At 46.1% G+C, this 24,842-nt stretch overlaps 1 protein-coding gene and 1 non-coding gene across 2 annotated transcripts in view; one reads left to right on the top strand and one right to left on the bottom strand.

Moving 5' to 3' along the window:
- The window catches only part of EMILIN2 (elastin microfibril interfacer 2), a 51,084-nt gene that overhangs the window by 21,886 nt on the left and 4,356 nt on the right, over nucleotides 1–24,842 (bottom strand). Inside the window, exon 3 of the mRNA XM_012535302.3 lies at nucleotides 5,005–5,180. Coding sequence (XP_012390756.1) covers nucleotides 5,005–5,180 — 176 coding nt within the window. The remainder of the gene's footprint in view (nucleotides 1–5,004; nucleotides 5,181–24,842) is intronic.
- Nucleotides 2,515–2,621, top strand: LOC117203755 (U6 spliceosomal RNA). Its single transcript, XR_004486655.1, has one exon. It is a non-coding gene; the product is annotated as a U6 spliceosomal RNA (small nuclear RNA).

Raw genomic sequence — 24,842 nt, 5'->3', positions numbered from 1 at the left:
AGCAACGAAGACCCAACGCAGCCAAAAATAAATAAATAAATATATATATTTTTTAAATCTGAGGCACTAGGAGAATAAGCAGCAAACCACGCCCTTGAACACAGAATACAAGGAATTCTAGAATACCATCGACAAGCCTACAGATGATACTGAGACCTAGCGTGTAAAGTGGAAAAAGTCACACACGACATAGATTACAATGAAATAAAATGCATTAATGTAAACTGACAAACACTGGAAGTAAATTTAGAATGTTGTCGATATTTGAGCTTCATGTTCATTGTTTTCTCCTCCTCTAAACTTTTGCAGATGATCATATCAACAGTTATCATTCACTAAAATCAACATAGTGTTAAAACCAAGACTGGAATTCAGATGTCTAAATTCCCAAGGAGAAAACTAGAAAGAACACCTTGTTTTCCATACTGAAAAATGTATTCTATCTCAGGACACCAGAAATAAAATTCATTGAATCACGTACAAATGAAATGTTGTTCTGAGCAAAGGAAATTTTTTTCTAAGGGCTGGAGAAGCAGGGAAGGATCAGGATGTAAGCAGAGGTTTTCTTCATACACTGCTGGTGACTATAAGAATTGTTACCACTTTTTGGAAGGATAATTTGGCAAGTGTATCAAAATACTCAGAATCCTTTTGACTCTGCAATTACACTTCTAGAAATTTATTCTAGTAAATAATAAGGATGAATCCAAAAATTTAACAGGAAAAAATACTTATTCAAATACAATCTATAATAATGAAAAATTGCAAACAGTCTAAATGACCAACGGTACAGGATAATGTCCAAACAATGACACTCTATGAAGCCATGAGATGATATTGTAGTATATTTAATGACATGAATGTTTTTTCATGAAGTTAAAAAATAAGTTCCAAAAACAGTATGTTCATTACAGTGATAGTGGGTTGAGGATAGGCGCTTCCTTTCATTCTCTTCTGAAATCTCACTAAAATGGCAAAAAAACAAAACAAGCAAAACAAACCCCAACCAAGTCACATATAAAAAATTGGGAATCAGAATGGTTTTGGACATTTTCACAGTGCATTGGAAACTAGAAGAAAAAAAAATTTTAATTGAAGTACAGTTGATTTACAATGTTATGTTAGTTTCAGGTGTACAGCAAAGTGATTCAGATATATATATATGTATATATATTCTTTTTCAGGTTTTTTTCCCACATAGGTTATTATAAAATATTGAGTATAGTTCCATGTGCTATACAGTAGGTCCTTGTTATCTATTTTATATGTAGTAGTGTGTATATATTAATCCCAAATTCCCAATTTATCCCTCCCCCGCAGTTTTCCTCTTTGGTAACCATAAGTTTGTTTTCTATGTCTGTGAGTCTCTTTCTGTTTTTCAAATAAGTTCATTTGTATCATTTTTTTAGATTCCACATATAAGTGGTATCATACGATATTTGTCTCTGACTTACTTCATTTAGTATGATAATCTATAGATCCATCCATGTTGCTGCCAATGGCATTATTTCATTCTTTTTATGGCTGAGTAATATTCCATTGTATGTATACACACCACATCTTCTTTATCCATTCACCTGTCAATGGACACTTAGGTTGCTTCCATGTCCTGGCTATTGTAAATAGTGCTGCAATGCACACTGGGGCGCATGCATCTTTTCAAATTATAGTTTTATCTGGATATATGCCCCAAAGTGTGATCGCTGGATCATATGGTAGCTCTATTTTTAGCTTTTTAAGGAACTTCCATATTGTTCTCCATGGTGGCCGCACCAATTTACATTCCCACCAACAGTGTAGGAGCGTTCCTTTTTGGAAACTAGAAGAAAATTGAGTGATGCTTTCAAAATTCTAAAGGAAAATTATTTCCAACCTAGAATCCTGAAGCTGGAGTAAATATATTTTCAGAATATCAAAAAGTTTACCTCCCATGCAATCCTCTCATGAAACTACTAGAAGATGTGCTCTACCAAAACAAGGGAATAAACTGAGAAATAGCAAGCAGCAGGTACAGGAAGCAGGGAACGGATGGGAGAGAAGTCAGTTAAGGTCACAGGGTGGCAGCTGTGAACAAGGACAAGCAGATGACCAGTCCAGGTGGGGCAGGTGAGAAGGCTCTAGGAGAGATTTCTTCAAGGAGATGAAACCGATGTGTCTGAACAAAACGAGGGGACATGTAGATAACCAGCGGAGAGTCTGGGTTGAAATAGGGATAAAAATATAGAAAACCAAGCAAAGGAAAACATACTTATTAACTCTAGAGAAATCCAGAAACAGTGTAGGAAAGGCAGCATATTCATGGTACACTACAGAGCTCCGCTGTAAACATTATATAACTACTACAATGTAACCAATAAATACTGAACAGATAAAAACACAGTATAACTGAACGGAAAGGATGGCAGTACAGGAGCCCCATGTTAGATGAAAGGGACTTAAATCCTCACCTTCCATAATGAGAAGTCAAGGGGTGTGGAGGTAAATTCCAAAAGACCATCTAAAGAGTTTAAAGTAGTGCTCACTTCAGCAGCACATTTACTAAAATTGGAATGATACAAAGAAGATTAGCATGGTCCCTGCACAAGGATGACAGGTAAATTTGTGAAGCATTACATATTTTTAAGCAACCTAAGTGTCCATCGATAGATGAATGGATAAAGAAGATGTGGTATATATACACAACGGGATATTGCTCAGTCATAAAAAAGAATGAAACAATGCCATTTGCAACAATATGGGTGGATCTGAAGGGTTTTATGCTTAGAGAAATAAAAGTCAGACAGAGAAAGACAAATACTCTGTGTTATCATTTATATGTGGAATCTAAAAAATAAAACAAATAGATGTATATAACAAAACAGAAACAAACTCACAGATACAGAGAACAAACTGGTAGTTACCAGTGGGGAGAAGGAAGCGGGGAGGGGCAAGACAGAGGTAGAGGATTAAGAGGTACAAACTATGTAAAAAATAAATAAGAAACAAGGACAACACAGGGAAATATAGCCATTATTTTGCAATAACTTTAAATGAAGTATAATCTATAAAAATACTGAATCACTGTGTTGTACACCTGTAATTAATATAGTATTGTAAATCTATACTTCAATTATTTTAATTTTTAAAGAGTTTAAAGTAATTACCCCTGAGAAGGGAAAGTGGGAGAGAAAGGGAATTTGCTAATACCCCTGAGAAGGGAAAGTGGGAGAGAAAGTGCTTTTCCTAATAGTCCTTATAAAGCTACTGAACTCATTAAACTACACGTATGTTTAAACTTTTATAAAATAAAAAGTAAAACTAAACAAAACAGAAATAAACTGTCCACTATGATCCAACACGCCCCCTCACTACTTGTCTAGTGTCTGCCTTTCATGAGGTCAGGGATTGTGTCTGCCTTGATTTTCTCTTTTCCTAAGAACCTAGTATAGAGCCTGCAGATACAGAATAAATATTTGTGGGATGAATGAATGAATTTTTCTTTAACAAAATGTATGCGCAGAAATAGAAAAGAGAATAGTGTTCTATAGTAAAATGTTAACAGTAGTTGTCATTTGGTGGTGAGATTATGTGTACTTAAATATTTTTCCTATAAACATTCTGTAATAGATATGCATTACTTTTATAATAAAAATTATTTTAAAGTCTGTTTTATGGACAATATTGGGAAACACCACTAGTTTCAAAACCGAAAACACAGGACTTCCCTGGTGGCACAGTGGTCAAGAATCCACCTGCCAATGCAGGGGACACAGGCTCAAGCCCTGGTCCGGGAAGATCCCACATGCCGCGGAGCAACTAAGCCCGTGCACCACAGCTACTGAGCCTGCGCTCTAGAGCCCGTGAGCCACAACTACTGAGCCTGCAGGCCACAACTACTGAAGCCCATGCGCATACAGCCCATGCTCCGCAACAAGAGAAGCCACCACAGTGAGAAGCCCGCGCCCCGCGACGAAGAGTAGCCCCTGCTCGCCACAACTAGAGAAAGCCCACGCACAGCAACGAAGACCCAATGCAGACAAAAAAAAACCCAAAACAAACTGAAAACACCTCATGGGAAAATATAATCATTTAAAGATGACTTAAACATTTAACTCATAAGAAAATCTAGGTTTTTCTCACTGAACTTTAAAAAAGAAGAAGATAAAGTGATGTAGAATAAAATGTCAAAATATTTTTATCCATAAAAGTCAGTTTCTTAATGTTACACTTAAAAGCCAAGGTGAAAATTATCATTGCTTGCTAAGCTATTCATTGAGTTTGTGCTACTTCACTTAAAAAAAAAATCAAAAGCAAATTTAAGAACAGCCTCATTGGACACTTCTAACTTGGGGCTTAGCTTTGCAAATATCTCACCCCAAACAGAATAAGAATGATTCTATTTACCTTTTTTTCTTTTTGAAAAAGAAACAATTTTAGTTTCTTCAAATTCAGATTTATGGGAGCTTGTACATGAAAAGTAAAGTAAAAACAACCCAAGCATCATTACCTCGTTACATTTGACTCTCTTTTGTCTGTGCCTCAGGCCACACAAGGCTGAGACCAGCAGCATCTCCCACTCTAAGGCCTTGGCTTTCACAACCAGTTGGCCCTAACAAAGCAATTTACTTTTTTTTTTTTTTTTTTTTTTTTTTTGCGGTATGCGGGCCTCTCACTGCTGTGGCCTCTCCCTTTGCGGAGCACAGGCTCCGGACGCGCAGGTTCAGCGGCCATGGCTCACGGGCCCAGCCGCTCCGCGGCATGTGGGATCTTCCCGGACCGGGGCACGAACCCGTGTCCCCTGCATCGGCAGGCAGACTCTCAACCACTGCGCCACCAGGGAAGCCTGCAATTTACTTTTTAAAAGTCTGTCTTCCGATCGCTACTGCTTCTGCAAATAAATTTGTGTGCCATGTGTCTACTGCAGGCATATATGCGTGTTTTGGGCAGAACTTGGAAAGCTCCACACATCCTGTCGTGTGAAGGAGCAGTGGCGGCCTGCAAAGCAGAGCGCAAGTCAGAAGGTACCTGTGGCTTTCTTCACGCTGCTTCTCGGCCGAGCGGGCGTGGGGCGGGGCGTCTTCACGGGGTCTCTGGGACCTTCTTGGCAGTCCCCTCCCCTGAAGCCAGGGCAGCACCTCCATTCCAACTGTGTCACCGTCTTGTACCTGGTGACGTATCTGGGTCTGACATTCACACGATAACTGCCGAAGAAAAAAGGTGGCATCTCTCTTTACTGGCTGCTGTTGCAAACACCCCCGGCCCCCCTGGCTGACCCCGAATGAAGACGCTCCAGGTCACTGCTCTCTCCAGGCTGACCCAGCGGGGATCACTGGTCTCCTCTAGTCCAGCCCTGCCCCCCTCCTTCCTCCAGCTCCTGCATCCACCTGCCCCCAGGTCCCCTCCCACTAAAGGCTGGAGAAACAGACAACTCAGAAAAACTTGGCCCATGAATCTCATTGGATGTGGACATTGTTCACAAACTGGGCTTTTATTTCACCGACAAACTTATACAATTCGCTGCTTTGTGGAGGTTTTTCCAAGGTAAGTCAGGGCCATTTGGTTTGTGTTTTAGAGAAACACCCCGGGTGCCCTCGCCTCCCATGGCCCCCTGTGTATTCATCTCGGCACCCTCTCTCCCAACACCAACAAAGGGAGCAGTGAGCCCCTGGAGACGCATCTCACGCTATTTGTGTTCAGATCTTTTAAAAAAGATGCCCCGGTCCACAGGCTAATGACAGAAATAAGGAAGCAGAACTGGAACCATTCAAAAATCCCGTTTATGGTGCACTCGTGTATCACATAGAGACCCTGGCAACAAGCTGGAAAGTCCTTTAGACCCAGGGCTGGACCTCAGCCCAGAACAGACAGCGCTCAGAGGGACCAACCAGGAGCTCACCCCCCAGCGGCCCTCCCTGCTCACAGCACAGAGGCAAGCCGGCTCCTGGGTCACCCCGGCTTCTCTTTCTGACTGGGAACGACAGCTCTCTTGAACCTCGTCACTTTCTCTTCGTTTCCAACACCCCAGCACGAGCAGCTAGCCCCCTTTTGGGACCGATTCCCAGAAAGAAATGGGCTTTGCATCACGTCCTCAGGGTTGCTGTGTGCTGCTCAGGGGGCCATCCGGGGGCCTGGTGCCAGCCTAGTGACTCCATCAGGCCCCGGCCTTGTGGCAGGTAGAGTTCAAAGCTACATTCCTGAGAAAATTATAAATGGCTAAATGTAATGGACTTCTGGCATCCTCCCTGAGGGTCCAAACCATGACACCCCAAACCTCACATGCCAGGAACCACCTCACATGCCAGGACAGGCAAGGCGACCCTTTGGAATTCCAGGAGGGCCCGCTGACAGCACTGCCCCAGCGGGCGTGTCCCAGCACTTCACTGACCCGTCTCACCTGGTCTTGTAGGGCAGTGGTTCTCAACCTTGGCCGTGTGTTAGAATTACCAGGGACCTGTGAAAAACTACCCATTCTGGGGTCCCACCTTCAGAGGTTCTGATTTAATCGGTCTGCAGTGCGGCCTGGGTGTGCGGATTTTGAGACGCTTGGGTGGGAGGCATTTTAAGGAAAACTGATGAGAAAGCCCAATAAGTAAAACAGAAAAGAAGGGCTGCTCAGGGGGTCAGGGGCAAAGCAGGTGCAAGACCTGCCTTCCCGGTTCTTCATTCTCTCATTTCCGCCACGTCCCCCATCAAGGCCCCACTATATACATCATTCCTTTTTCATAAATGAGAAAACAGAGGCTCGTAGAGGTTAAGTGACTTCTCCCAGTTCCAATGGTCAGGAAGGGCCAGGACTGGACTTTGAAGCCGTGTGCTCGCCTGGACCCCGCAGGGCCCTCCCGGCACACAGAAGCAGCCAATCTCGCTGGCAACTGCCTTCAATCTGAAGCAACCGCGCCCACCCAGACACGTTCCAAAAGGGCCCACAAGCTGGGTAAGAAGGCAGCCTGAGCACTTAATTCGGTCCAGGTCCACACTAGCCCTCAGCCCCCTAGCACCCCACCTACCAAAAGCATCCTCTGTGTGGTCCCAGAAACTACAGGAAAAGAAAGAAAAATTCCACTTCACTGTTTTGCTGGCTCAAGCGCAGCATAATGCTGGAAAAATGTGTCATCTCCGAAAAACTTGGTTCCTCTGAGCATTTAGGATTGAATGTGAAAATGTGTCTGCTCTGGGGTTTTCTCCGTGTGCCGGGAGATGACGGCCCTCATGAAACCCTTCTGGCCGTGGCTGAGCCGGGCCGAGGGGCCCAAACCCCGCAGCTTTGATGCCGAGGGACGACCCCCCACCCCACCCGGGGGACTTAGCCCTTCACCGCCCAGCCGAGCGCAAGGAAGTTCTTGCTTTTCCAACACACTTCATTCTTTTCGCTGAAGGCAGTGATGATTTCGGAGCTAGCGCAAAACTTAGGAAAGCTCCCTGGAGCACCCTCCTTCCTCTCCGCCCCACCCCCACCCCCACCCCCCACCCCTATTGCTCTAGGTTTCCGGTTTCAGTGGACTTCAGGTTGACTGCATCTCCAACCAAGTTTCCAGCCCCGCGTGTGAAAGCAGTGACAGCTGGAAGCCACTGGGGGCCACCTGAGCTCACGGCCACATCTCTGTGCCCGAGAACACGATCCCTGAGGCACTGGCAGGTCCCCAGGACTCATTTCAGGGGGGCGTGATGGGGGGAGGCAGGTCTGTCCAGCCCCACAGCCCTACTGGGATATCCTGGCAGAAACCAGGCTGCTGCTTCCACTGGGGCAGCCAAGGGGCCCCCCAGAGGATGGGGGAGCACCAGGCAGGACTCCCAGGCCTGCCCCCATGCCCTGGATCCACGGGACAGTATCCTGGCCAGGGGGCCTTAAAAAAAATGCCTAGGCCTTTACCCTCAAAATTCTAATTTCATTGGTCTGAGGTGGGGGGACCCGGGTGTCTGTACCTTTCAAAAACTCCCCACGTAATCGCCAAGCGCAGCCAGAGTTGAGAAGCGCCCCAGACCCAGGCACCCAGGGGCCCAACAACCAGGCAGCAGCCCAAGCGTCACCCCAGGGCCCCTGGGAAGTGGGTGTTTGGAAGATGCTCCGTGGACATTTACTAAATCAGCAAACTGAACCCAGCTGGGGGCGGCCAAGGAAGGGCCCACAGCCAAAGGGACAGAGTCACTGCCCGGCGGGGCTGGAGCCCGGGGGCTGACTGGGCTCCAGCCTTGGTCCCCATCCCAGCCTCGGGTCAGGTCTGTAACAGCATCCCTTCCAGGGGGAGCCCCGATCAGCTGCCTCAGGCACCCCTGGAGGTGGGCAGTGAGCTGCCCCACAGCCCTGTCCACTCTCCCCAACTCTCCCCTCCCCTCCTCTCCTCTCAAGCCCTTTTGGGGGGTGAGACAAGGGGTCACCATTTTTACAAGTTCAGTCACAATGTCAAGGCACCAGATGGGCCCAGGAGATGCTAATGAGAAGGAAGTTGGAAGAAAAGGACTGCAAGAGTTGAATCAGAGCTCAGGGACCACATGACGAAGTGTCCCTGTTAAAACAGAACGGGACAAAGTGTGCATCCATTTGACGTCACCCCCACCAAGACTCCTTCCCACTGGTGGGAGGTGAGACCGCGCCTCACCTGCTTCCATTCACACTTGTATTTGCTCATCCAGAGTTCCTCCTCCCCGCCAACCGCGGGGCCCTTGAGGGCAAGAACGCCTGTTGGCTCTGTTCTCTACAGGACCCCCACTTTTCAACACAGTGTCTGCCCTATTGTGCTTAATAAATAACTGAGTATTAATCGTTAATCAGTAACTGATTGATCAAACAATTAATTAATGACACTAGGCCTACTTTTGACAAGGTTTGGGGAAGTCCAGTGTCCATAATAACAACCCCAGAGCGACCCTCAGGTCTAACCCAGCTGAACCCAGGAGCTTCAGTCCTCCCAGAACCCAGTCGAGCTCCAGGGTCCACAGTCATGTGAACAGGACAAGAATCAAACACCAGAAGGGGAGCCAGCGCTGGGCTTTCCAAGACAGCCATTAACCGGGGGGCGGGTGTTTAAATGTAAACTGATTAAAATTAAATAAAACCGAACATCTACTTCCTCAGTCACACTATCCACATTTCATGAGCTTTACAGCCACAGTGACTATGGTATTAAATAAACAAAGTGAATATCTCCAACATCACAGAAAGTTCTGTCAGACAGGACTGGGCGAGAGCGTCGCAAGATTGTCAAGGGAACAGCAACGGGCTCACGTCTATCTGTTCATCTGATTTCTCCTCCCATCTCCCAAGCACTGCAAGTAGAACATTGCTCTGAAATAACCACACATCACTGGCACAGGACCATCTAGACAGTGGTTCCACAAAGTAAGGATCTTTTCCCTGCATTTAGTGTTTACCTGTATTTTATTTTAACACTCTGCACAAACTGAAAACCCAGAGGACCCTGGGGGCACTCATTTGACTGGGATTTTTCCCAAGAATGGACTTGACAGTAAACTCCTCTCCCTCCTCCAGTCACTGGCTTGCCCCCCAAAACCTGGAGTCAACTCTTGTTGCTTCATTCCGTGTGTGTAGCTCCGCCCAGTATCAATCAGAATGGGACAGAGGATGGAAAAGAGGCGCTTCCCCTCCCTGGTAGGGAGCACCCAGGCCTGGGGAAATAACCACCTCCCCAGGGACAAGGAAAATCCACACGAAAAGGTGAGAAATCATCTCCCAGAGTTTCCAAATGCGCACCCAGGGCAGACCTGGGTGTCTGGCATTCAGCCACTGCTCCAGGTTTTCCACAGGGCGGTTCACTCCAGCCACAGCAATCCCATTTTTTAAAAACTGTGGTACAGTTACGTAAGTATGTAAATACACATTACATAAAATGTACCATCTTAACCATTCTTAACAGTACAGTTCAGTAGCACTAAGTACATTCACAGTGCTGTGCAAACATCACCACCACCCATCTCCATAACTTTTGCATCACCCCAAACTGAAACTCCGCACACATATTAAACACTAACTCCCCATTGCCCGCCCCAACCCCTGGGAACCAGCATTCTACTTCCTGTCTCTAGGAATCTGACTACTCTAGGGACCTCATATAGGTAGAATCATACAGTATTTGTCCTTTTGTGACTGGCTTGTGTCACTTAGCATAATGTGCTTGTAGGCGAGGAAAAGACTTTGCCTGTACCCTCTTAGATTTGTTCCTGGAGTCTGTGAATTAAACTGACAAAAGACAGAGTAACAGGAGAAAAAGACATACAAATGTTACTGATATGAATATTTTTACGTGCATGGGGGCTTCAGGAAAGAAGTGAACACTCAAAGTAGCAGTTAGACTCAGAGGCTTATGTACCATTTTAACAAAGGATGATAAAATGTGGAGAAGGAATCAGACAAAGGAAAGGGAGTTTGGGCTTCTAGGGGCAATACATTGTGGGAATGTGGGTAGGACACTAATGGGTGATAACGGCTATTTTAGTAAGGTTTCTTTTTTTTTTTTTTTTTTTTTTTGCGGTACATGGGCCTCTCACCGTTGTGGCCTCTCCTGTTGCGGAGCACAGGCTCCAGACATGCAGGCTCAGCGGCCATGGCTCACAGGCCTAGCCGCTCCGTGGCATGTGGGATCTTCCTGGACCGGGGCACGAACCCATGTCCCCTGCATCGGCAGGCAGACTCTCAACCACTGCGCCACCAGGGAAGACCAGTAAGGTTTGTTTATACAGACTCCTCTCTGTGCTGGCTCTCTGTCTCTGGTGATTAGGGTCACACCCCTCATCCCGGTATAGGAGAGGCAGGAAACTCACACCCCGCTTTTGGGAGTAAATGGGAAGGGCAGAAAGGTCTTGTCTCTGAGGTTTCTCAATGGCCTTCAGCTCAAAATAATCAATATGGAAAAGTGGCATGTTTTGAGGTGGTCTGTCCTGATCCCCTTCATCTCAGGCTCATCCATATTATAGCATGTATCAAGATTTCCTTTTTAAGGGGACTTCCCTGGTGGCTCAGTGCTTAAGAATCTGCCTGCCAATGCAAGGGACACGGGTTTGAGCCCTGGTCCAGGAAGATCCCACATGCCACAGAGCAACTAGGCCCGTGCACCACAACTACTGAGCCTGCGCTCTAGAGCCCGTGAGCCACAACTACTGAGCCCACGTGCCACAACTACTGAAGCCTGTGCACCTTGAGCCCATGCTCCACAAGAGAAGCCACTGCAATGAGAAGCCCGCGCACCACAACGAAGAGTAGCCCCCACTCGCAACAACTAGAGAAAGCCCGCGTGCAGCAACGAAGACCCAACACAGTCAAATAAATGAATAAATTAATTTTAACAAATTTCCTTTTTTACACAGAAATTCACTTTTACAAAGTCGGGTCTCAGTGCTCTAATTTAGAAATTGCCAAGACAGTGGACTGATTTTCTAGGAACTGCTTGTGACAAATGGGTTTGCTTTCTCTTTTGTTGTCATTCTACCAATCAATGAATAAATAAGTGAACTTTTTATTAAAGTAACACTTTGCCAAAAGTAAATACAGCAGTGGCTATAAAGTTTGAAACAGAAGGGATTTCAGAACTACATGAAGGAAAAGTTGTTCTGCACTAGCAGAAGAGACACTTCCATCTGAATGCACTGTGTCTACTGACGATCAAAAAATTGGCCATTTGAGGGGCTTCCCTGGTGGCGCAGTGGTTAAGAATCCACCTGCCAATGCAGGGAACACAGGTTCAAGTCCTGGTCCGGGAAGATCACGTGTACCATGGAGCAACTAAGCCCGTGAGCCACAACTACTGAGCCTGTGCTCTAGAGCCTGCGAGCCACAACTACTGAGCCCATGGGACACAACTACTGAGCCCACGTGCCCCAACTACTGAGCCCGCGCACTGCAACTACTGAAGCCCGTGCACCTAGAGCCTGTGCTCCACAACAAGAGAAGCCACTGCAATGAGAAGCCCGCGCACTGCAACAAAGAGTAGCCCCTGCTCGCTGCTACTAGAGAAAGCCCGCACGCAGCAACAAAGACCCAACGCAGCCAAAAATAAATAAATAAATTTGTAAAAAAGAAATTGGCCATTTGAAACCATGTGCAAGACAATCTGAGGAGGTGACTCTGGTCCCCAAGGCTAACTGTCCACATTCTGAAAAAGTCTCCCCCCACGAGAGAGTGAAGAAACCAGATAGCCTTCTTCCAGGTTAAAACACATCACACACACAAATCACAGTTCTCATCTTATCTTTTTCTGCTACATTGCACATTTTTAATTAGATCCCTGCCTGGAGAAATTAATAATGTGGAAGGAAAGAAATGCTCAATATTTTGCTTGACTCCTTAGGACAAACCACTTAAGTTTTAAAAGTCAGAAGGCTTGGGCAAATATATTTCTGAAATACAAAATGCATCTAATGAATCTCAAAGTCATATAGAGGCACCTAATTAAAATCAGATTACAATACAGCTTTGTACATGTTTTTTTTTCTTTTGGCTGTGCTGGGTCTTCGTTGCTGCGTGTGGGCTTTCTCTAGTTGCGGTGAGTGGGGGCTACTCTTCATTGTGGAGCACAAGCTCTAGATGCACAGGTTTTAGTAGTTGCAGCACGTGGGCTCAATAGTTGTGGCACACAGGCTCAGTAGTTGTGGCTTGCGGGCTCTAGAGCACGGGCTCAGTAGCTTAATTGCCCTGCGGCATGTGGGATCTTCCTGGACCAGGGATCGAACCCATGCCTGCCAATGCAGCGGATTCTTAACCACTGGACCACCAGGGAAGTCCCTGCTTTGTACATTTCTTAAATCACAGACCCTAGACCAAGGCAATGTGCTCAGAATGAAAGTGTATGTATAGCAGATTGTCTGTTTCCCAGTACAAAGGAGATTCTTGCTAGAGAAACCACAATTGTAAGCTGTTTCTTTTTCCATTTCTTCTTGAATTAATTTCCTTCCGTACTTAGAGTGGCAAGTTAGATTCAAACCCTAAAACCCTCTTTACTTCTCAGCCATTTTCTCTGGTCATACAGCATAATGAGTAGAATAAGTTTTCCCCACGACGGATCACCCTCCTTAACCCTGAGGACAGAAAAAATTCTACAGTCCTGAAAGAAAGGTGATTGAAGGAAAGCCCAGCGGCTCAACTGAGAGGCTGTCCCAACTCGGCTGCAACAGACAGTGAAGTGTCATTTTCAGATTTACCATAAGAGCGGCCTGTACCTTCCTTCGGAGCAAACTTGCATTGCTAAAAATGACATCATCTCCAAGCGCGGGGCGCGCCCAGCAGCATGAAATACAGTTTACGCGTGTGTGCTATGGAGTCCGCATTCTTGGTTTTAACTTCCTCACTTGGGGAAATACATGACAGAGCTCAAGTCTGCAGTGGGGGAAGGGCGAGCGAGCGCGGAGGCCTCCAGAGCCCGAGCACCACCCCGGCTTTCTGGCGGCAGAATAATCCAACACTAACGAAGGCCCACGTTCCCCTAACAATTCTTTTGGGGAAGGGCCATCGCCGCTGCAGGCTGCTTTCCGCAACTCTGTTGTATAGGATTCCATTTCTCGAACTCACATCTCATCTCCTTATCCCCGGAGTCAGGATCACAGAGCACCCTCCGCCCCAATCGCGCCCAGATGCGCTCATTCCCCATGTTCCCACGGTGTGGCCCGGAAAACAGCTGCGGCCTCAGCCTTTGGCGTGCTGCTCACCCCAAGGGTGACTTTCTGTGGTTCGGGAATGCAAATGTTTCTTCTCAGAGCCACTGAATAATTCTCGATCATTTCCTCTTTCTTTAAGAGGAAAAATGATTTCCTCAAATTCTCCTACAGAAGTCACAATAATTTCGAAAGCCCTTTTCCTGTGTGTCCCCTGCCTCGGTTTGCAACATTCCTCCCCCCTCAGGCTCCAGTCACTCTGTGCTTTCTCTTTCTCAACTTCCATATCTGCCAGCCACCCTTCAGCTTGCAGCTGCCCACCCGTCATTCTCAGTACAAGCAGCCCTCTGGATCGGCGGTTCCGCGTCTGCAGGTTCAACCCACAGCAGATTGAAAATATTCATGCAAAAAAAAAAAATCCTGGAAAGTTCCAAAAACCAAAACGAATTTGTCATGCACCCAGCCACTATGTATTTATATAGCATTTACATTGTATTGGGTATTATAAGTTACCCAGAGGTGATTTAAAGTATACAGGAGGATGTGCATAAGTTATATGCAAATATTATGCCATTTTATATAAGGGACTTGAGCATCTGTGGATTTTGGTATCCGTGGGAGGTCCTGGAACCAATCCCCTATGGAGCCCAAGGGACGACTGTACTGCTTTTCCAAACAGAAAGGGAACTGGCTATGATACCCCAACTGTAATCAATTTTGGACCTTTGGATGGTGACCACGGATGGTGGCAAGCTCTTAAACAGGCCTCACCTGGAACTTGGTGGCAGTCACTTAGAAGCTTAGAAAATCCTAAGACAGTAGGAGTTTCTCTGCAGGTATAAAGACAGCATTTTCTTCCTTTGGGCCAATTCATTCTCATTAAAAAAAAAAAAGAAATCTGGGAATTGAAAACACAGGAACACTTATATTTCTTTTCTAATTTATATCACACTGGGGGGAAAAAAGGACCAGAATGTTATAACCTAGTTTCATATTTCTCACATTGTCCAGGCGAACCCCATATTACTTTGTGTCTTTTAAATCCACACTTAACAAAGTAGAGACATTTACATTTGCCCGCCCTCTGCTTAGAGGGAGCGTGGTTTTTCTTTGGAAGATGCTACCACAACCCAGCCCACCTCCAGGCCTGAAGGTGTAGACAAGGAGAGGGGGAGGGGCAAGATAAAAATAAGCATTTCGCTTCTTTGCTTTTAAATGGAAAGGGGTGATGGAGGCTGTGGAGGAGAAAGAAGCGAGGAGGAGCTTTTCTCCAAGGAGACTTGGGGTGGCCGACGGATTTTTAAGGTTGGTAACACCTGCCACGTCCGTTAAGCCATGTGTGTCGCTACAGTATTCACTGAGCCCTCGTGCTCATACCGGCTTGTAGGACTGGATTTTTCTTAAGAACCTGAGGGTGTGGTGTTCCATACCTCGGCCAGACCCATGTGGTTCCGAGAAAACCCCCCGGAACCCAGGTACTCAGGGACTGCAGGACAATAGAGTGTGGGAAATGTCCCAACCTAGAGGGAAGCTTCCAGGCATCACAGTTCTTGTAAATTGAGGGGAAGTGAGACAAATATACAGACTTGGAGGTGAAGAGGAGAAGTGGCTTGCTTTCAATCTCCTTAAAATCTTTTTTTTTTTTTTTTTTTTTTTTGCGGTACGCGGGCCTCTCGCTGCTGTGGCCTCTCCCGTTGCGGAGCACAGGCTCCTGACGCGCAGGCTCAGCGGCCATGGCTCACGGGCCCAGCCGCTCCGCGGCATGTGGGATCTTCCCGGACCGGGGCACGAACCCGTGTCCCCTGCATCGGCAGGCAGACCCTCAACCACTGAGCCACCAGGGAAGCCCTAAAATCACTTTTTTTAAGAAAAATTACATAGATTGCATTATCTTGTTTTGTTTATTTAAATAAAACCACTGGGACTTCCCTGGTGGTCCAGCGGATAAGACCCCGCGCTCCCAAAGCAGGGGACACGGGTTTGATCCCTGGTCAGGGAACTAAGATCCCACATCCCACATGCCACACGGCGCGGGCAAAAAAAATATAAATAAATAAATAAATAAATAAATAAATAAATAAATAAATAAATAAATAAAACCACTAAGATCTGTGGTTTGCATAGTAGCTCTCATCCTCCTCATAAGCTGGGGCCTAAGCTGTCCCATCACCCAAAATCTTCAGTACAATTTACTTCAATGAGTCTTTGCAAATAAAATATACAAGCAAACATAGTATTTTCAAAGACGTCTCAAAAATAATCTTTAAAATAATTCCCTATATTTTCAGTATTTAACTTTTTTTTTTAAACATCTTTATTGGAGTATAATTGCTTTACAATGCTGTGTTAGTTTCTGCTGTATAACAAAGTGAATCAGCTATACATATACATATATCCCCATATCTCCTCCCTCTTGTGTCTCCCTCCCACCCTCCCTATCCCACCCCTCTAGGTGGTCACAAAGCACAGAGCTGATCTCCCTGTGCTATGCGGCTGCTTCCCACTAGCTATCTATTTTACGTTTGGTAGTGTATATATGTCCATGCCACTCTCTCACTTCATCCCAGCTTACCCTTCCCCCTCCCCATGTCCTCAAGTCCATTCTCTACGTCTGCGTTTTTATTCCTGTCCTGCCCCTAGGTTCTTCAGAACCAAGTTTTTTTTTTAAGATTCCATATATATGGTTAGCATACAGTATCTGTTTTACGCTTTCTGACTTACTCCACTCTGTATGACAGACTCTAGGTCCATCCACCTCACTATAAATAACTCAATTTTGTTTCTTTTCATGGCTGAGTAATATTCCATTGTATATATGTGCCACATCTTCTTTATCCATTCATCTGTCTATTGACACTTAGTTTGCTTCCATGTCCTGACTGTTGTAAATAGAGCTGCAGTGAACATTTTGGTACATGACTCTTTTTGAATTATGGCTTTCTCAGGGTATACGCCCAGTAGTGGGATTGCTGGGTCGTATGGTAGTTCTATTTTTCAAAATGCACTTCTATCTCTGGTCACTGTATCCTCCCAATTACACCAAGCCATTTCTTAGAGCTGTGTAACATGAACCCTCCCAAAATCAAAGCTGTATCATACTTCACCCAGAGAGTCAATGTACGCTTACACCTTGGTAAAAGAGCTTTCCAAGGTCACAATGAGATGACCAGTTCAGGAACCTAAACGACAATGTATATCATTACTTTGCTTGATTTAACTGGAGTCTATCATATCACAAACCCTCATTTTAGCTGCAAGTCACTGTATTTTCATTCATCATGAACAATCATTTCAAAGACTATACGTATGTCACAATTTCCATTTTAAAAACAGCCACGGGGCTTCCCTGGTGGCGCAGTGGTTGAGAGTCCGCCTGCCGATGCAGGGGACACGGGTTCGTGCCCCGGTCCGGGAAGATCCCATATGCCGCGGAGCGGCTGGGCCCGTGAGCCATGGCCGCTGAGCCTGCGCGTCCGGAGCCTGTGCTCCGCAACGGGAGAGGCCACAACAGTGAGAGGCCCGCGTACCACAAAAAACAAAACAAAACAAAACAAAACACACAGCCACGGACAGTTGTTCAAACTTATGGTCTCCGGGCCTGAAACCTGAAAACGAAACTCAGCACTTATGAGTCTTAACAACGGGAGGAAAAACAAGCTAAAACCTTCCTCTCCCAAGAATGAACGTTAATGCAAACTATGGGCTCTGGGTGATGATGTGTCAGTGTAGGTTCATCAGCGGTAAGAAATGCACTGCACTGGTGGGGATGTCGATAGTGTGGGAAGCTGTGCATGTGTGGGGACAGGGGTTTATGAGAAATCTCTTACCTTCCCCTTGGTTTGCTGTAAACCTTAAACTACTCCAAAAAAATATAGTCTTAATAAAAAAAATTCACATGCTTTCTCTTTCATCCATTCATTCAGTAAACAACCTATGGGTGCCCACCAGGACCACACTAGGGCTTTCCTTGGGCCACCAGGATCTACTATGGAAGAATCATACTTAGCTGCAGCCCATGTACTCCTATTATCCATAACAGTCACTGTTCTAGTGCCAACTAGCCAAAGACCAGTTACATCAGACAGGACATATATAATTATTTTTACCATAAGGCAAAACTATGGGCTGCTTCTATAAGAATAGACCCAATTGCCCACATGCAGGATTAGAGTTGATTCCTGATCAACAAAGGTGGTGAATAATGAGGTCCTGATCGTTCTGTGGATAAAGGCAATACTGCCATAACCTCCAAACAACAGTCCATGAACGAATTCACCTTCTTTCACAAGGTATGGTCCTTTTTACCCACACTGTTGACAACGGACTCACAGATGCTCAGAGACCCTAAATCCCAGCAGTGCTACTGCGCGTGAAGCACAGCGAAGTGGTCACCTGGCCGTTCCAACTCGGTCACTGCTCAGCCCTCCACGGGCAGACCCACTTCTTCCGCTACATCTGACTCAGCACCGCCCACCGGGGACCCCGGCCAGGCTCCCGACAGGGCCCCTCCTGCCGTCCCCCAGACCCATCCATCCTCTCCCCTCTCAAATTGCCAGATTAACATTCGGAAGCTCTGCTGGCGTCCCTGATCTAAAACCTGCCATGACTCCCCTTCACCTAAACGATAAAGCCCGAACTCCCAACCCTGGGTTATGGCTTGAATTCTCTGTCGCCCCCAGAATGTTGGAGTCCGAATCCCAGTACCTGGGAATGTGGCCTTATTTGGAGGTAGGGTCTTAGAGGGGTAAGCAAGTTACCATGAGAGCATCTGGGTGGGCCCTAGCCCTCATAAATAAGGGGAATGTGAACAGAGACATACAGGGAGACGGTGACCATCTACAAGCCAAGGGGAGAGGCCGGGAACAGAGGCCCCTGCACAGCCCGTCAGAGGGACCAGTCCTGCGGACACCGAGACTTACTCCTCCCTTCACCCCCTCCTCCAGGCCCTGGCTAACATCCTCTCTTGGCCTCTGCTGGTATTCTCTCCCATATGCATATATTTTCAACTGGAACCTGCCTTCAAAGCCCTGCTAGGATGTCACCACCTACAAACAAGTTCTCAGATTCCTCCTGGCTGGAAATAGTTTCCTCCACCTCTGAACATCCTCAGCTGTTTGTGCTTCTCTCATTGCAATTCTCTTGCCTACCTTTTACTTTGTAATTATTTCTGTTTATGTCTCATTTCACCTACTGGACATGAACTTCTGGAGGGCAAGAGAGAGGTCGGGTTCCTTGCTGTGTCCCCATGGGGCCTAGTCCTGGGCCAGACAGGGGCCGTGCCCAAAAATATTTGTTTAATGAAACCAAGGAACAAAGACTCTTCAAATAATAAGCCTACTTTAACCCTACTGAGCTGTGTGCCAGTTCGAAATGGTGTATGCTAATTACGCAGCCTCAATTCAACATTTCCCGGGGCGAAAATGTGCAATGTGTTTTTCTTACTCCATTATGTTTTATCCAGCGTTCTACATCTGTTACGTATTTACCATCTCAATGGGTCTTCAGAAAAATCAGAGCAGTAACCTTACTATCAGTATAAATGAGTTTCCACACTGTATTTCACCAGGAGTCCTCAGCTATAAAACAACTGTATACAAATGGTGGTGGACACATACAAAGGAATCCTACTGAACAATAAAAAGTAATCAGCTATCGTTCCATAGTACAACATGGATGTACCTTAATATAACCATGCTGAATGAAAAAACCTAACGTGATACCACAGAGTGTATGACTCGACATAAATCTCTAGAAAAGGCAAACTCATCTGCAGTGATGGAAAACAGACCATCAGTTACCTGAGGAGGGAATGTGTGTGGGCAGCTGGAGGAAAGGATTACAAAGGGGTGTGAGGACATTCTTGGGGGTGATGGAGATTCTCCATATCCTGGTGTGATGTTGGTTTCACAGGTACAGACACATGTTAAATTATACAACTTTAAATATGTACAGTTCATGTAAATTATACCTCCATAAAGCTTTTATATATATATATGTACATTTTGTATATAATATACGTATTTTATATATAAACATATATTTTATATATAACATACACCTTATATATATATTTTTATGCATTCAGGTACTTTAAAATCTCATCAGGGACTTCCCTGGTGGCACAGTGGTTAAGAATCCACCTGCCAATGCAGGAGACACAGGTTCGAGCCCTGGTCAGGGAAGATCCCACATGCTGCGGAGCAAGTAAGCCCACGCGCCACAGCTACTGAGCCTGTGCTCTAGAGCCCGCGAGCCACAACTACTGAGCCCATGTGCCACAACTACTGAAGCCCGCGTGCCTAGAGCTTGTGCTCCCAACAAGAGAAGCCACCGCAATGTGAAGCCTGCACGGCGCAACGAAGAGTAGCCCCCGCTCGCTGCAACCAGAGAAAAGCCTGTGCGCACAGCAACAAAGACCAACGCAGCCAAAAATAAAATAAATTAAAAAAGAAAAAAATCTCATCAGAATTGCAAAAGCAAAGTGCTAGATAGTCTTGACTATCTGATTATATATCTCAGTGAAGAGAAAACCCAAACCAGCATTATTAAGTCTTTTTCAGAGTTTCAAAATGAGGATTTAACTACAGTTTTGTTGTTTTTGTTTTTTTTAATGTATCAGATTACTGTTCAGACACACAACCAATTGTTTCATCTACTGGGAACTCAGGCCTAATATTTATTGTTGTACTTTTGAAGGTATGGACCAGTGATTAAGGAAAATAAAACAGAATTTTCCTTTTTATAGCCACCTTCAAATTGCCATTTTGTGTAAAATAACACAAAACGTCAGAGATGTAGATGAACATTTTAGACATATGACAAAGAGTGGCTCCTCACCAGGAAGGTTATTTCCCACTGTCGATTCTGCTAAGGAGGGCTTAGAGGGCGCCGTGCAAATTGGTTCAGGAAACAAGCCATGAATGGTATTTCTGCCTTCCCTCCCTCCTGCACCGTCAGTGAGCAGGGAATCTGGGTTACATCTTGCTAGTTGTTTTCTGCAGTGATGCAACAGAACGACTCCCAGATACCTTGAGAGTGGCCAGAAGATGACGCAACATGTTGGGATGAGAACAGGCACATCGTTTATCATGACGGAGCCAGGGCCCTGACACTGCACTGTGGTCCTGGAAAGCTGCTGCCCGAGCAGACAGCAGCTGGGGCATCTCCAAGGTGGGCCACCTGATGTATAAACCAGGCCTGAGCACCATCAGGGCCACGGCCGGCCTAGAGATTCTGTAACGTTCAAAATATCCAGAAAGGCTCGCGATGCCTCCCTGCGCAAGGCCGTCACCCCCCAGCATGTGAGAGCTCTTGGGGTTGAAACCAACAAGAGCCAGAGAATCACTTTATTGGTGAAAAGATCTCTAGTGAAGGGCTGGATTGTGAAACTCGTCCCCGCCCCGAGCTCTGTTGCAATCACCACCACAGCTTTCAGGCTCCGCTTTCAAGATACACGGAAAAGCTTCAGTTAGCAGAACACAAGTGGCATTTTCACCACCATGGTTTAGAAAAAAAAAAAAAAAAAAATCTAGGTACTTCTCTCACGATCCTTTAACAGCATCCGGGCTGGGCAGACGCAGGGAAGCAGCTTTCAGCAAGAGGGAAATCTCTAGTACCTCGTAACGGGCCATGAGCAAATCTCAGAAAAGATGATCTAGTAAAGCCCACACATTCGAGTGACCCTAACCATCACAAATGTGGAGAAAGTTGGGAGCACGACGGGAAAAGCTGAGAAGTCTCACGGCAAATTCCCTTTCGTCGGAAGGTCAGCTTGAGAAGACCTCATCTAAACTACCTGTCTCAAATTTCTTTGAACCAAATGCTCAGCAAAATACACTGTCCTGAAAGGCTGATGCTGCAAAGAATAATTTTTAGGCGTATTCCTTAATCTTCTAATATTTTTTTAGGTGGAAAAAAAAAAAAAAGAAGCAGCTGGGTCCTGACACACCCAGAAAAGTTTGCTTCCACAGCATTTTCGAACCAGGAATTTGGTTCGTTTGAAACCTCCCTACTTTTTTTCAGCACCCATCACCACTTTAAAACAGGAAGGAAAGAAGAAAACTTATTGGTGAGCTTCGTTTTCATCATTTCATTATTTTTTCCAGTGGGAACTGCTGTCATACTGAAAACTACTCTGTTCTTCTCTTGATCCTCGCAGGAAAATCGTTCGTCAGGCAAAGCCACGCTCACGTCGTTTTATCAAGTGGGTCATTGTTATTTTTAAGTCCAGAAAAGTGCTTCGTCAAGCACAGAAGCAGTTAATTCTGAGTAGTGAAACAGTCATGTAACCAACGATAAATCAGAACATTTGGGTGACAGTCTGGAAGTAATCTGAACACTGGCAGTCTGTCAGTTTTCGGTTTTAAAAAAAGTATGTAAAACACTGGGTAACTGTCATACACTGTACCTGCCTCATTATTCACACTCAGTAAACATGAATAACATCTTAATGTTCCCAGCACAAGGAAGAGGAGTTTTTCCAAGAGCAAAGAGTTAAAACAGCGTGCTCTTGGCTGGATGCAAGATGGCCTGGGCCTCAGCGAAGGCATCCCTGAACACCCAGCTGACCTGGCTCTACGCCCCGCCATGGACACCCAAACACCTGCAGAACCAGGAACCAAGGTTCCCATGGCAACCAGAGCACTTATTTAAATCGACTGTAACCGCTTGCGTGCTTTCCCCAAAGACACTCTACGAGTGGCTCTGCTTCCAAAACAACCTCTGGGTTTAACTTCACATTGAAAAGTCGATTTCAATCATTTCATTTTCTTAATTATTATCTTAGGTCACTGAATGTATTTATTTCATTCTTAAGCACCTCAGCCGTTCTCTAACTTGGCGGGAAAGTCAAAGTCTTCAAAGAGGAGACCACCCGAGAAGCAACAAATCCAAACAGTGAGAACACGGGGTGTTCGTTAGACATGGCTGGTGACAGCTCGGTCACCTCCCCCATAATGTAGAGATGAGGAAAACGCGCCTCAGAGAAGCTGAGTGACTAGCCTGAAGTCACACAGCTCAGCGGTGGTAGAGGTCGGGCCAGAAGCCGCATTTTCTATCTCCTCTTCCAGAACACATTGGCCACACCAGCCAGCCTCGAGGGACTCCCTCAGGGGACACCTGCCCCCTGACCTTCCCCCGCCATCTCCCCTTTTCTCGCTGTCTCAGAACTTTAATTCAATGACCAAGTGCCAAAGTGGTGGAATCACGGATCGTTGGAGGAAGACCGGTTAATGGGAATAACATGAGGTTTCACAAAAACAAACTCTTTTCCTTAAGGCCATAACCGCTATGTGAATCCTATTCATTCTTCTCCAAGATAAGAAAGCTAGAAAGTATAGTCCATAAGCATAAAGTTCTTTTTCCAAGACCTCAATCTCTGCCCTACCTAATCTCCTGGCTGAGCTTGTGATGAGAATAAAATAAAATAATGAACGTGAAAATGTTCTGGAAACACCAAAGGGCTCTACAAACACAGCATCTTATCTACTGGGACCCCAGGAGGAGGAAAAGAGGAAAAAAGGCTAAAGAGCAAAGCCACTTGAAAGGAAGGCCTGAGAAGCCCAGGGAGGCAGAAAAGGCTGGTAAGGACAGGGACCCGAAGAGGGGGAGGCAGCAGGGCCCTAAGCAGCTCTAGGCGCCTCTGTGCAGGTACTCCTTCCCCAGGGCTTGATTTGGGGTCCCTCGGTACCAAGGAGCAAGCGCTCGTCACAGCCAACGAATCGCAAGACATTGGCTAAAAAACAGAAGGAAGAGACACTCCCTCAAAGCTATACACACAAAAGGCACATTTGGAATCGAAAGGAATTCTCTGTCTAGAGACATAACACACGTAGAATTGGCTCTAGAAGATGTAAGCCCTCATTTCCGCCCCCCCCCCCCCACCGATCTCAAGTGTTTTTCTCTTTTTAAGCTTTTCCTGGTTGAGATTGCTCCCTCATAGAAAACGTTTCTTCCAAATGAATGACCATCTGCTCCCCCTAGAATCGAAGGATTAGAGTAGTTTTGGAAACTCGGCACTCGGAACTCACACCTGCTGCAAATTCACAAATTCTCCCTCTGTGTTATCACAGCAGCAAAGGCTCCTCGAGTGGGCCTCACCCAGCTCCCCTGCCTGACTGATGATTATGAGATTTTTTTTTTTTTTAAGAGCTATTAGGAAAAATTTCACCAAGACTCTACACACCCAAGAATGCGGATGGGGGCCGGGCTGGGTGGACGCTGATAAACCCCAGTGAGTTTGCAGTATCAGAGGGAAGTGAATACAGGGGAATAACCCTGCCTTACATCTGGGGTCCTCCGTGTTCTTACCAGCGAGGCAGCTGCTCTGCACACTGGATGCCCCCGAACGCCTCAAATACTAACAGCAGTCAGCTGGACCAAGCTGAGTGGGAGGGTCCAGGAAGGAGAAGAAAGACAGTGCTGTTTGCCACCAGCCGTGCACCCAAGCATGGCCAGCCCACATGGAAGGGGGCTCTAAGGGAGCTCAGGCCCTCCCCTCCCCCTCCCATCACACCAGGGCTGTCAGTGCCACAGCGTCACACATGGTCGCGCACACACACACACACCCCCTCGGGCCGCTCCTCAGAGGGTGTGGGTTTAGACAGCAAGGGGTGCGGGGGTGTGGGGTGGGAAGAGCCTAAGGCTTAGAAATGACAGACCTGGATTTGGGTCCAGGCTCTGCTACTTCCTGACTATATGCCCTCCTGTAAAATTGGGATAATGCCCTGGGGTTGCTGTAAAGATGGAAGATAATGAACATAAAGGGGCTCATCACGTTACAAGGACGTGCTCTGGGGAGAGATGCTCACCAAGTCAGCCCTGGACACTGTATCAATCCTCCCCAGAACATCAACCTGCCCAATTCCCACCTCACAGGAAGAATTCTAAGTTGCCCACATCCCCATGTCTCCCAAAAGGTGTCCCTAAAACCAGCCCATGACCAAGACTGACCCTCTCCATGCTCAGGTGCCGCTGCGGAGACCCCAGACTTGGATGTGGATCCCCAGGGACCATCCCAAGTGCTATGTGGTGGGTGTGTGGGGGGCAGTGTGACAGTGACAGTCTACCAAACGGGCGGAACTGCCAGAGGTTTTTTTTTTTTTTTTTTACAATGAATCAGAAAAACTCTTCAATGCAATGAAATTTTAAAAGATTTATGCCTTCCTTAACATGGAAGTGTAAAGTGAAACAATGATCTCAGAGGGAGAAAAAATCCTTAGATCCATCTTAAGAATTAGGAGTAAATGGTAAATCACGACCCAACT

Source organism: Orcinus orca, chromosome 15, assembly GCF_937001465.1.
Source record: "Orcinus orca chromosome 15, mOrcOrc1.1, whole genome shotgun sequence".
Classification (NCBI taxonomy): Eukaryota; Metazoa; Chordata; class Mammalia; order Artiodactyla; family Delphinidae; genus Orcinus; species Orcinus orca.
Note: the sequence above shows the minus strand (reverse complement) of the source record. Positions and strands in the feature narration are given on the sequence as shown.